The 12,001-nt window shown below is 44.3% G+C and overlaps 1 protein-coding gene across 3 annotated transcripts in view; it reads left to right on the top strand.

The window, feature by feature from the left end:
- ptprfb (protein tyrosine phosphatase receptor type Fb) overlaps positions 1–12,001 on the top strand; it is a 118,866-nt gene that overhangs the window by 17,800 nt on the left and 89,065 nt on the right. For all 3 annotated transcript variants that reach the window (XM_078287752.1, XM_078287751.1, XM_071910716.2), the window contains exons 3-4: positions 9,143–9,288; positions 10,099–10,240. In XM_078287752.1, coding sequence (XP_078143878.1) covers positions 9,143–9,288; positions 10,099–10,240 — 288 coding nt within the window. The remainder of the gene's footprint in view (positions 1–9,142; positions 9,289–10,098; positions 10,241–12,001) is intronic.

Below are 12,001 nucleotides of genomic sequence, written 5' to 3'. Positions count from 1 at the left end.
GTCTGTCTGTCTGTCCTCATCTCCACTGGAAAGCACCCAACAGTCTCGGCCTTCCCCACATATAAATACTTTAGATTGTTCCATTTACAGTGTGCTGTTAGTGTACTTGCTGGTTTCGGATGGCTACGTTTTAGAGACTACGTTTAGTGTTGTACTGTTGTTTTGGCATAGCCTAATACTTCAGTTACCACTATTCATCTTGACTTAACAGAGCAAATAAGTACAAGAGACCCCCTACCAGCACCATCAGTGTTATAGGCCTGTGACATCATTCATCTCATATCGTCATTGACTAGGCCCACAATGCAGTGTGATTACTCTGAGTGCTGATCTCAGACATCCCATCGATCCCCAGGGAGCTCGGCCTAATCAACCAGCTTTCTATACAGCCTCCCTGTACACAATAGACCACCGCCCCACAAGGTCAGCCTCAAAGTCACACATATCCAACACTTAAATGTAATGGTTATCTTTTTGTTGTGCTGTCACTGTGAGTTATTTCATTGGCTTTAATGTGCTTTTGATGTATGTCTCTCCCCTCCTGCCTCCCGTGTTATAATCTCGGATGGCTTTTCATGTGAGCTACAACAAGACCACCGAGGCCGTCTTTGTACCCTTGGCTGTTCCTCCCGCTCCCAGCGGCAGGAGGATTACCAGCGGCATCATAATTAGGTTTATAAGGTTAAAGTGACTTTTTATACCAAACCACTGTCTCGCCCCACAACCTTTAAGTGTCTCACTTGTGCCCCACCCAAATGCCAACAATAGAAAATTTGTTAGTCCTAAAGATTGCCTACCCATTGTGGTTCTGTGGTCCAATGGGTAGCACACTAATGCTGCCAGGGTAAAGGGTTCCCACCGGGGCCACTCATGCCAAAAATCTATGAACTCATGGTACTGCAAGGCGCTTTAGATAAAAATATCCACTAAATGGCATGTGTTATAGCATGTCATACCTGAATTTCAACAACAAAAACTTCAAAAATGTGTTTGAAAAACCTCTTGAATCCCCCTAAGCTGCCATGTACTACATGGACCTATAGAAGACTAGGAGCTTTGTAAATTGATTAGGCAATTTACAAATCCTACATTGGAGTGCCGTGACCAAACAGAGTGGTTTGGAGAGGGGTGGCAGACTGGGAGGGGGCGGGGTGCTGGAAATTGAATTGTATTTTTAAGTGTCCATATGGTCAACCGGTTAAAAAAAATGACGGGGATGGAAATTGATTCTTTTTTAATTAAAAGTAACCACATCCACCTTGGAGAGCCACTTGGAGAGTAATACTGTTAGCACACAGCTGTGGTCCACACAGATCATACAGACAGGCTGAAGGGGAGTTGGGGGGCGTGGCGGTGGGGGGTTGAGTTGGAGCCAGAGCTAAACAATAGAAAATGCACCACAAGTAAGCAGCGGGAAAAAGCACTGTAAGTGAAAAGCATCTGCGAGATAAAGTGGCAGCAGAAAGCAACAGACTGAGAGGGTGGAGAGAAAAGGGCAAGTTTTTTTTCATAAGCCAGTGCGGCAATGTCAGAATGGCGGCGGGGAGGAAGGGGTCATCGGAGGTTAATGATGTGAGATTAATAGTTTAATTAGGCGGCTCAATAGCAGGGCCAGAGGCAGTCACCCAAACCCTCTGCTGTGGCCCGGATTCAGCACTGCCATCAGATGACAAGATCTGCCAGTGTCCTTCCAGAAAGGGCAGATGGAGTAATAGTCCAAGACATTTCAATCCTCTCTGTTCCCATTGATGGCATTATGGACATTAGATGCTTCATTTAGATGTCAAGGTATATGAGGGGAATTGCAGGGTCTTTAAGGCCTACTAAAATTTGTGAACATGTGCACAAAGGGTGTTATGAATTGCAGCGTTTGGGTTTCCCTACTTGATTTGAGGTTACTTTAAACTTTAAAAAATCCTATATCACCAAAGTTTTCCAAGAGCAAGGGTAAAAGTTGTCGGCTAAAGTTGCCTTGAGCGATATCATATGGAAGGTCTCGGCTGCATCAATATTGAAGGATACCCAGACAGCCATTTTGTCAAAACCTCATGGATTATTGATAAGACTCTATCCCTCTGATGAGGACGAAGAAGTTTCAGGTAGCTGACATTAAATGTTTCCAGAGCATCAGTAGTTCACCTACCCAGAGGACATAACCCAATGTGCTCTCATTTATAACTTCCAGACACGTTGCCACACACCCATCTATTGTTTACTCTTGGAGGGTCCTCTAAGGCACATTTACAGGCATTTAAACTCACACAAACAGCCTGTGGTCATGGAGCAGCATATAAACATGGTTGGATCTCAAGTGGGAACTATTTCATGGGTAAGTGGCCACCTGAGCTGCACCAAGATGCTAAATCAGAAGGGAAGCAACAGACAAAGAGCCTGTGGGTGCCCGTTAAGCCAGAAGCTCTTTGTTGTCCCAGGTCCCTACAGTAACATAATTTAATTTCCCCCTCAAGTTTGGCTGGTGGAGAGTGCAATTGCGTTAGACCTTCGGGCTGGGGGGTGAGAAGATGAGAACAATGGTAGGGGCTTTCTATGGTCTCAGAGGGAGAGCTAATCCAGGGGAGGCAAATTAATGAGGTTAGTGGGGTCGGAAAGGGTCGCATGGTGATGGATGATGAGCTAACCCCAAAATGGGATCTCTGAAAAAGCTAGAAGCCACCTCAGCAGCTGAGCCCGCCTGTCTAACTCAGTTGTACCCCTTTCTCTCCCTCCACCTTGTTCCTTTTGCCCCCCCCGGGATCACTTAACACACTTAACATTTTCCCCACACTGGTCTATTAATGACAGGGTCCAAGCCAAGGTGACCGTTGGCCTTTACCCAGCAGCATTAACAAAGCCCCCCTCTACCCTCCGAATCTCCCTTCGTGCTCCCACAGCAACTTTACAGAGTAGTTGGGATTTGCATCACAAAGGTCTCCAGCTACAACTTATATATTCAAGGCACATTCAAAATATACTTTTCCGTTTTCATTTTTTGTTTTGCATTCGAGTGTCCTACTGTTGAGACTCTATGCTCACGGACGCCTGCAAATGCAGCAGTTGGATGTCCTTCATTGTTTTGAAACGTAAAAACACTTTATTTCATGACAGTGCAAATGAGAACATTTCATCAAGTAAACTAAATGAACATTAGAGGTGATGTAGCCCCAGGGTTATTTAGATGAACTGTGCATTTCAGTCGGCACATTAGCAGGCTTGTCTTGTAGGTTAGGGCCACATACTTATAAATAGCTTGTTCTCTGGAGATGGAGAGCCACATTGCACATGCATTTGCACTGTCCACATTGCATGCCATTCTATACATGAGTTCTTTTCAGATAATGATAATGGTGTGTCTCCAACCAGCAAGTAATTGTGCCTTAGCTGAGAGGATTGGCTTTTACAAAGGAAAAATGTGAAGCATATTGCTTACCCTCATTTCATTGTCGTTATTTTCATTGAAACGGCTTGAAGTGGTAGCTTTTTTCTTGTGCAATTGAACAATACAAGTAGGCCTAGTTGTTGTGTCTGAAGTATGGATAACAGAGAAATCATAGAGCAGTGTGTCTTCCTTTGTCTCATGTCTCTTAAAACTTTCCCTTCAAACAGCAGGCTGACTGGAAGAAGCCATAGGTAGTGAGTCATCTTTGAATAGACAAGGTGGGCGCCAGTTTAAATACCATGGGTAATGTAAAACCTCAGGCTTCCTCATCATATGATAGCACTCAACCCCTCATTACTGGCAAGACCCACATCTTCATCATCAAAAGGTGCACAAAGGAGCATTTATACTTAAACAAGGGCTGTGTTTTAAACAGTTATTTTGAATGCCCACCCCAGACATTTGTCACCAAGGCATATCTTTTTTATTTTTTTTGCCAGAACGATGGCACATACTCACTGACAGAAGAGAAGAGAGGGTTTAGACTTGAGAGATACTTCTCCGGTTCATAATCGGCTTGAGAAGATGAAAGCCATTACATTAATGTTGCTCACACTGGGAGGAGAGGAGTGATGGGTAATTGCACTTAGAGTTTATGTTCTTCTCTGCTGTCTTGAATAATTCACTGAGGACTGGAAGGCCCGATAGAAAGCCTTTCTTCACGGTCCACAGGAGTATTGAAAGTTTGATGGTTTTGTTTTTTCCCCCCCTCTATAGGTTTAGGCTTTTTGTCTCAAAAATCTCTGTGATGATGAATCAGATTGCTCTTGTGAGTTCACTGTATTTCTGATGAACCTAATAAAGTCCAAGAGTCATCCGACAAAAGAATGGATTATGTATGTTTTTGGTCAAATTTAATTCTTCTAATTCTTCTTCTTTTTTTTATTATTATAGTTATTAGTATTACTCAGACCGAAGACCTGTCTGCATAAATGCTGAGATGTTCTAGGTACTTGTATAATTTGAAATAAAAAGGATGCTCCTTTGATGTTCAGCTGTAAAATAGAAGTGCAAATAGTTGCAAACATGATGTTTATTGGTTTAAACAAACAGCCTGAAGTGCAGTTGACTTTATCGGGGTAAATAACTTGCAAGGGAGGCAGCTTTATGTGGAATTAATTGCAAGCAAGTTGCCTGCTAATGGCCTGAAAAGGCCTTAATGGAAGTGTTCCATTAAAACAACCAGTGCTAATGCCATCAGACAAATTTCCACTAAGTGTTGCCTCGTGAAAATGATAACTTGCTAATCCATTATTAATAAGAATTAATGGTTTGCACTCTGCCGTGCGCATATCGATCCCTGATACTCTACTCTACAGAGTAGCTCTCGATGGGCACTCTGGCAGACTTGGGAATACGCTAATTGTTAGCCACACTAGTGCCATTTAGCTGACTCCCCCTGCTGTCTCTGCATTCATTACAACCCTCGCTCTGAGGCCCCTGACAAGGAAAAAAGAGGACACTGTATTACAGCCTGGGAAAAATGCCATAACACTGGTAGTGCTTGGAGTGTGGCCGAACGGTGAAAAACAATATAATAATATATATTGCAGTAAACCTCTTTCCATTTTATCTAGCCTACTAAAACTTCCCCTCTGTTCTTGTCCCCTCACACAGTGCCTGAAGAATGACATGTTCCTATTGGCTCATTCCTCTTACACACACTCATCACTTCATCTTGTCCTTGGCTCTACAAAGGCATGATGGGAAAGGTCATAGGGTAATACGTACGTTGACAGGTGTTCCTGATCACCTGTTTCAACACCTTGGGATTTGTTTAGTGAAGAACAAAAGACTGTGGCAACAACAGAGGAACCTGGGAGGTCAGGATTTCCCACCCCTTTCATCTCTCTAATGACCTCAGACCTTCACAAATGCTGCTGCAGGCATTAGGTTAACCTGAGAGAAGCTGTTTAATCCCCACACACATCGCAATCAGTGGCCTGTTATGAACTACCTCAATGCTATCTAAACAAGGGATCTATGCAAATTTGTCAATAGCCTGACTGCAGGCCAAATCTGAATTTACAAGTCAACTGGGCACAAATATGCCTTTTTGATGTTCCAAGAGGGAAAACTTGTCAATGTGGTAAATAAGAGGTATTCATTGGTAGATAACCTCAATCCTGAAATGCTGGTCCTTGCAACTTAAACTGGCCCCTAAAAGTTATAGCAGCTTTTTCTAACACATTTCCAGAGAGAAGAGAACTTGCGTTAAAGCCTTGTGTGTCAAGATAGGAGTCTTGAAGGTGACGTATCAAAGCCTAGACAGAGTACAGCTCCATACTGGCAGTCACTAGCTGAGAGAAGGATTTGCATAGGTAGGCTTATGTGTTTTTCCAACTCGTCCCTGCCATTGTTTTCATGTGACAACTGCATGCCTGACAGCCAGGAAAATGGGACACAGCCAGAAAAAAACAGAAAAGACTGAGTCTGGATTTTGCCGCTGTTAGAAAAGAGCTGACAAACCCAGCAGTTTGATATCCTCAACTGCAAGTAGTGGCAACAATCATGGAGGAAAACGAACTCTGCAAAGTCTCTGTTCAGAAATAAATGCTTCTGGCCTTTAGGTGTAGGGTGTATGAACCAGTATTAACCCCATCCATAAGTAAGGGATTTGGGGTCACTACAGGCCTTTTAGAGACTTGGTGATTGAGTGCTTGGCGAGACATGGATTAACGATGGACAGTTCCAAATTTGTTGGAGTTTCGCCTTCGAGTCAAAGGTCAACTATCGAAATTCAGGGGGAGATATGGGAGCTTGTTTAAGAGGATTAATACCAGAAAGGCTCAGCGAGGACCAGTTTACCCCTATCCTCCACTGATGCCTAAAAATCGTTACGATTTCTCAGAACCAGTGGTTGCTCATTTATGAGTTGCTGGCACTAGATGGGCTCTGAGCCTGTGTCCTTTTAATTTGAAGCATGTGCCCAGAACTGTTTAATGCTTCCTGATCCTCCCTCTTAGCAGCAAAGTGAAAAGCCGCCTCTTCAACTTTAATACAACTGCTGTGGACAGATGTTAGCAGGGACTCTTGGAAGTCAGAAGGATGCTAATCAGGTCTTAAGGCTTTATACTATTGGATGGCATTCCAGCACACCACACACTCGTGTTTACTCATGCATGCACGGACATACACTCTTAAGAACTAATCAAGGTAGAGTCATTAGATCAGCTCTCCCGGCTCCTGCCTGCATCTGTGGCACAATCACCTGCTGATGATAAAAAAATAAAAATAAAAAAAAACTTTATTACTATGCTGTGTTAATCTAAACCTTCCTTCTGGGAAGAACCAAGAATAAAATGTCATTCAAATGTCAGGTGGGTTGATGTACTATGAGGGGGTCACAGGTCACAGATGGATGGATGTGTTGGATTACTGTGTATTGCAAACACGGGTAACTGCATATACACACACAGCAAGCGCTACCATGCCGTAGAATTTGTTTTGCTGTGGCTACAACCTGGCACGGTTATGTAAAATGGCTTGAAAGAATAAAGCATTATTTTGTTTTATAAATGGATATCAATGAAAGAATGGCACCTATTTTATGTGTATCCACTGATATCTTTTTGAGCAAGTAATGAAAGTTATTAGGCCTTCCTAGCATTCATTAATTTTGACAGTGTTGCATGCATGCAGCGATTGTTTAGGAATTACCTTCTGTTCTGACTGCACCACTGTAATCTGTGCGGTCGACAGCGTGGTTCAACTGTGACACCAGACCTGCCCATGTCAAATTCTTGTGATTACAGTTGTTTCGGTCTATGTAAAAGGGCAAACCCTTATACGCTGGGCCGCCACTGTGTACACATTTGAAATATGATGCAATGACATAGTGAGGATAAATTCAGTATTTCTTCGGTTGCCCTGCATGGACAATATGGGAACTGCTGCAGTGGCCACTCCAGTCATCTCATATCTCTAGTACTACTTCAGTCTCTCCAGCCACATGACATCTGAACGTACATAAGCACCACACATCTCTGCTGCTGTGCTGCACACACACACCCCTTGCCGCCCGAACGCTTACAATATCCCCGCTGTTGTACATCGCTGTATTGCTTGATGAAAGCTCAACTGCAGAGATGTCCTAGAGCAAGGACAGCCAGCACCACCTCTCTCTCTCTCTCTCTCTCTCTCTCTCTCTCAGTAGCATCAGTGATGTTGCCAGGCTGGGGTGGAGAGTGATGATTTAACTGGTACAGTGTGGAGAACGCTCCCACTAAAGGCCCCAGCCACATCTGAAGGTGGTGCTATGTTATGTTAACTAGATATTGATTCTCACCCTCCACCCCCCGATCTTATATTAGAACACATAAAAAAGGGAAGAGCGGTGGCAGTCGTCGCCGGATTTTCCCCAGCGTGTGCTCAGCTAGGGAAGGCTGACGTCTCCTCTGTGTACACAGCGTAATGATTCACCCCTTTGTGTGTGTCTCCATGGGGCGGTCTGCCCGTCATCACTGTGGTTTAGGTGTTCCCCACCTCCCTCCTCTAATGACTCTGGAGATGAAACACGAGCTGACGGAGCTGGTAATAAGGACATTGTCACACGTTGAAGCCAGACTCATGTTATGCACGTCTCAGGCTGTAAATAAAGAATGCGGGTATTGCACAGTGCTAAGGTGCGTTCATCGCAGCATCATGTCAGCGAGATGGGGTGGCGCTGAAACGTGCTCCATTGTCCCGTGCACAATGATGCTGGGTGTGGTGCTGTGGTGAAAACACCCTGAGGGCATACAGCTGAAACTACAGGCACAGGTGTTTTCTGAGATAGCGCGCTGTAGCCCTGTGCTGCTTTGAAAAGCAACATCATGCAATAACTCATGAAGAGGTTACGTAATGACAACATGGCAGTAGCCTTGGTGCTCTGTAGAGTTATGATGTATAGATAAAGTGGTGTTGCAGCCTGACATCTTGGGGCCAGGGCCACTGATTGAAAAGATGGTTTAAAGGTGTTTTGACACAACTTTCTCATTCACAGGCCACAGTGGTGGTTGGATTCCAAGATATGCCAGCCAATTTGAATGTTTTACCAGCCAAACATGATTTTTAGAGTGCTAAAGGACCTGACTACCTGCCAAAATGGCTGGCACGGTAGAAAAACCTACAAGCCTCAGCCAAAATTTGCCAACATTTGGCTGATGGCTTTCAATCCCCCTCTGATTCTTAGCGCCTTTTGATCTTGGAGACTGACTATGTGTCCATGGTAAAAGTAGGCTGTGTATGGTAGTTCATCTGCTTATCTTCTTTTTACCGTTGGGTTTAATGTAGCCCCCTCATGTTCAGTAGATATTATTACAGCTTTGTCTATGGGTGAAGACATTTGCCTGATTACAAGTGTTGCGTCAAAGCAAAGGTGAGAAATTCAACATAATACAGAGGCAGGCAGGTACACAAAGACTGGAAGCTTCTCCCATGATTTGTCTGCAGGTGTTTGCAGCAACAATACCTGCAAGTTTTCTCATTGTTGCCTTTGTTGTGGAGAAAGTGATATCCGTAGATAACCAGTTTTACAAGGCACTAACATTCCCTCCCTCTTTTTCTCTCCTGCTGTCCTTCTCTCTCCATTTCCTTCTCTTGCTCTTTCCTCGCTCTCCTTATTCCTGGCTTCCTTCCCTCCCCCTTTCTCTCTCCCTAACTCCCATCCCTCCCCCTCTTTATCACTCTCCATCTCCCTCTGTTCCTTTCCTCCCTCTTTCTCAGGCATGCCAAGTTTTGTCAAATCCCCTGAGGACCAGACGGGCATCTCGGGAGGGGTTGCATCGTTTGTGTGCCAGGCCGCAGGAGAGCCCAAACCCAGAATCACCTGGATGAAGAAGGGCAAGAAAGTCAGCTCCCAGCGCTTTGAGGTGGGCAGTGTGACTTCCAGACTCTCTCAGAAACACACACACACACACACACACACACGGAGCACACACAATCAATTGCCCTGTTATTGAGCAGCGTGCCAACTTTTCTTTTATCCGAGTGAGACCAGACAGGCCTCCCTCCTCTTTAATCTCCTTCCATCTTGATTTATATAGTCTGCTTCATCTCCTTCAGTCTTGTCGTGCCCTCATCCTTCCCCTTCTCCTACTCAGCTTCACCATTTCTGGACATACAGCCCCTTGATGTTTACTCTCTTTTCAGCTCTACTCTATGAACAGAGGGGAGCGCCTTAGGTGCGATCTCACACTATATTGAACCAGTGTTTCCTCTGTAACATAATGCAGCAGTGGTGCCTGGGGGTAATTTTAGTTTTCACTCCACATCCATCCTTGATTTGGTCCCTGTTATGGTTCCAGTGTAAATTGGAGTGCTTTTTTGGATACATTTAAAAAACAGTAATCCGAAACATGACGGCCACACTTCAGCTAAATTTGGCTAAATTATATCATTAGCTATTATTAGTTAGACTGAAAAACCGAGCCATGTCCTGCTTCTGAAAAATCTGGTTGTGAAGCAGGATATAAAAGCTTGGAGAAAGTGGTAAAGCTGCAACAATTGGCAAACATTCACAATGTGTTCTCTCTGGGATGTGATCAAGAACACAAAAAGCAGGAAAACAGTAATCTCCCAGTACAAATGAATGGGTGTTGTATGTCGCAACAACTTGAAATCCTGAAAAAGAAAAAAAGAAAATCATACCCCTGCCCTCTGCTTTTCTCTGGCTCTCCTAGGTGATTGAGTTTGATGACGGCTCGGGCTCGGTGCTGCGTATCCAGCCACTGCGCACACACAGGGACGAGGCCATTTACGAGTGCACAGCCACCAACAGTGCTGGCGAGATCAACACCAGTGCCAAACTTACAGTGCTTGAAGGTAAGATAAGTCTCTTTTTTTTGCTTGGTCTCTCTGTTCCCCCCCCCCCCCCTCTCTCAGTCTCTGTTTTCTCCTTCCCTCTTTCTTTCACCCTCTCTCTTTCTTAAACCCCTCCTCCATTCTCTGCTGCTGTTGCTCTTGAAGCTTCTTTTCCAATATATCCAAAAGCAAATATGAGTGTTTGCCTTAATAATTCATACATAAACATTTGCAAACTCAGAGGATTCCTGGTATTGGCAATGTCATGGAGGAGCAGCTATATCTTTATGTAAACTGCACATGGTGGAAAAAAAATGCAAAGAATATGTTTTTGAATTAGCAAAGCAAACAGTACAGCAATTCAACAAATCTAGGACCTGGAACCCTGTATATGTTTCAGTAGGTATTTGCCATTTAATGGCTGTTGTGACCTTTTACACACACTCATCTCCCGCTACCACAACCAATAGCATGCACCATATGCATCACCGTTTCACATGTGCACTAGTCTTTCAGATTTCACAGTTAATTTGAGGTTTATCATTCAGTATACAGTACGCCATAACAAATAAAAATACACTTTAATTTAAAGCGTCAATGTGGATAATGACTGATGGCTGAAATATGTGTTTTAAATGTGGGAACGACTTAAAGACACTTTTGAAGATTGAGGATTGCCTGCCCATGTACAGAATTTTTAGAGAATTCTTTCACATGGACATGTAGACAATTTTGAGACATATAGGTCTAACCTCCATGCCCGCAGGCTAGTTGGACCTCCACTGACCTCCCTCTGCCTCCTGTCCACAGAGCTAATGTATATAAATTAAGTGGACAGAGGTTCTGTGCCTCTCTGCCCAGCCTTCCATATCACTGAGCTATGAGCTGCGAATCCCTCCCTTAATTGATTGTAATTTTGTCATGTGGGCTCTAGTCACCGTAGGAGTTGATTTCATTAGAAACTTAAAAAAAGAAGAAAAAAAAAAGATTCAGAGCTAGCCAGCGGGAGGATTAGGACCGTCCATAGCCATTACACTGGCATTAAAGCAGATCCCCTTTCATTTCCACCCCCCTTTGGAATCCCATCTTTCTTACACCCACCCTTCCTTTTTTCTCTGTTCACATTGATTTGATGATATCATCGGCTTGCGTAATCTTGCCGAAGGGACTTTTCTCTTGCGCACAGAAGTGCCCCCCCCACCCCCCACCCCCGCCAACACACACACACACACACACACACACACAGTATTGTGAGGAATTCTGTATTCTGCACAAACAAACAGTGCTAACATGACATGAGGCACACGTGAATGAGATGAGATTAATCACAGTATTAGTGTCGAGGCAAAATAGGACTCCGAGTTCGGATTCCCTCAGTTAGTGGAATAAAAACGGACAACCGTCTTACTCAACAGTGAGCAGCTGCTCTCACTAGCAGACATGTGCTGCTTATTAAGCCGAGTCTTCGGTCTGTGATCCTGTGCTCATTGTTGTAGTTCCTTACCCCAGAGTCAGAGCAAGTAAATTAAATAAAAGTAGTAATATAGCAAACAAAAAGGACGCCGACATAAGAACAGAGCATGCAATGGAGGAGAGAGACTCCGCCGCCTCTGGGATGGAGCAGATCTCACTGGGAACACTGGCCAGGTGCTCCCAGTTACACTGATGGCTCTCCAGCTCCGCCCCACCAGGAAGCTGCAAGACCTAGAAACACACACACACACACACACACACACACACACACACACACACACACACACACACACAGACAACACAAGACAT

The sequence above is a fragment of the Centroberyx gerrardi genome, chromosome 13 (assembly GCF_048128805.1).
Source record: "Centroberyx gerrardi isolate f3 chromosome 13, fCenGer3.hap1.cur.20231027, whole genome shotgun sequence".
In the NCBI taxonomy this organism is placed as follows: domain Eukaryota; kingdom Metazoa; phylum Chordata; class Actinopteri; order Beryciformes; family Berycidae; genus Centroberyx; species Centroberyx gerrardi.
The sequence above is the reverse complement of the archived record's forward strand: the minus strand, read 5'-3'. Positions and strand labels throughout refer to the sequence as shown.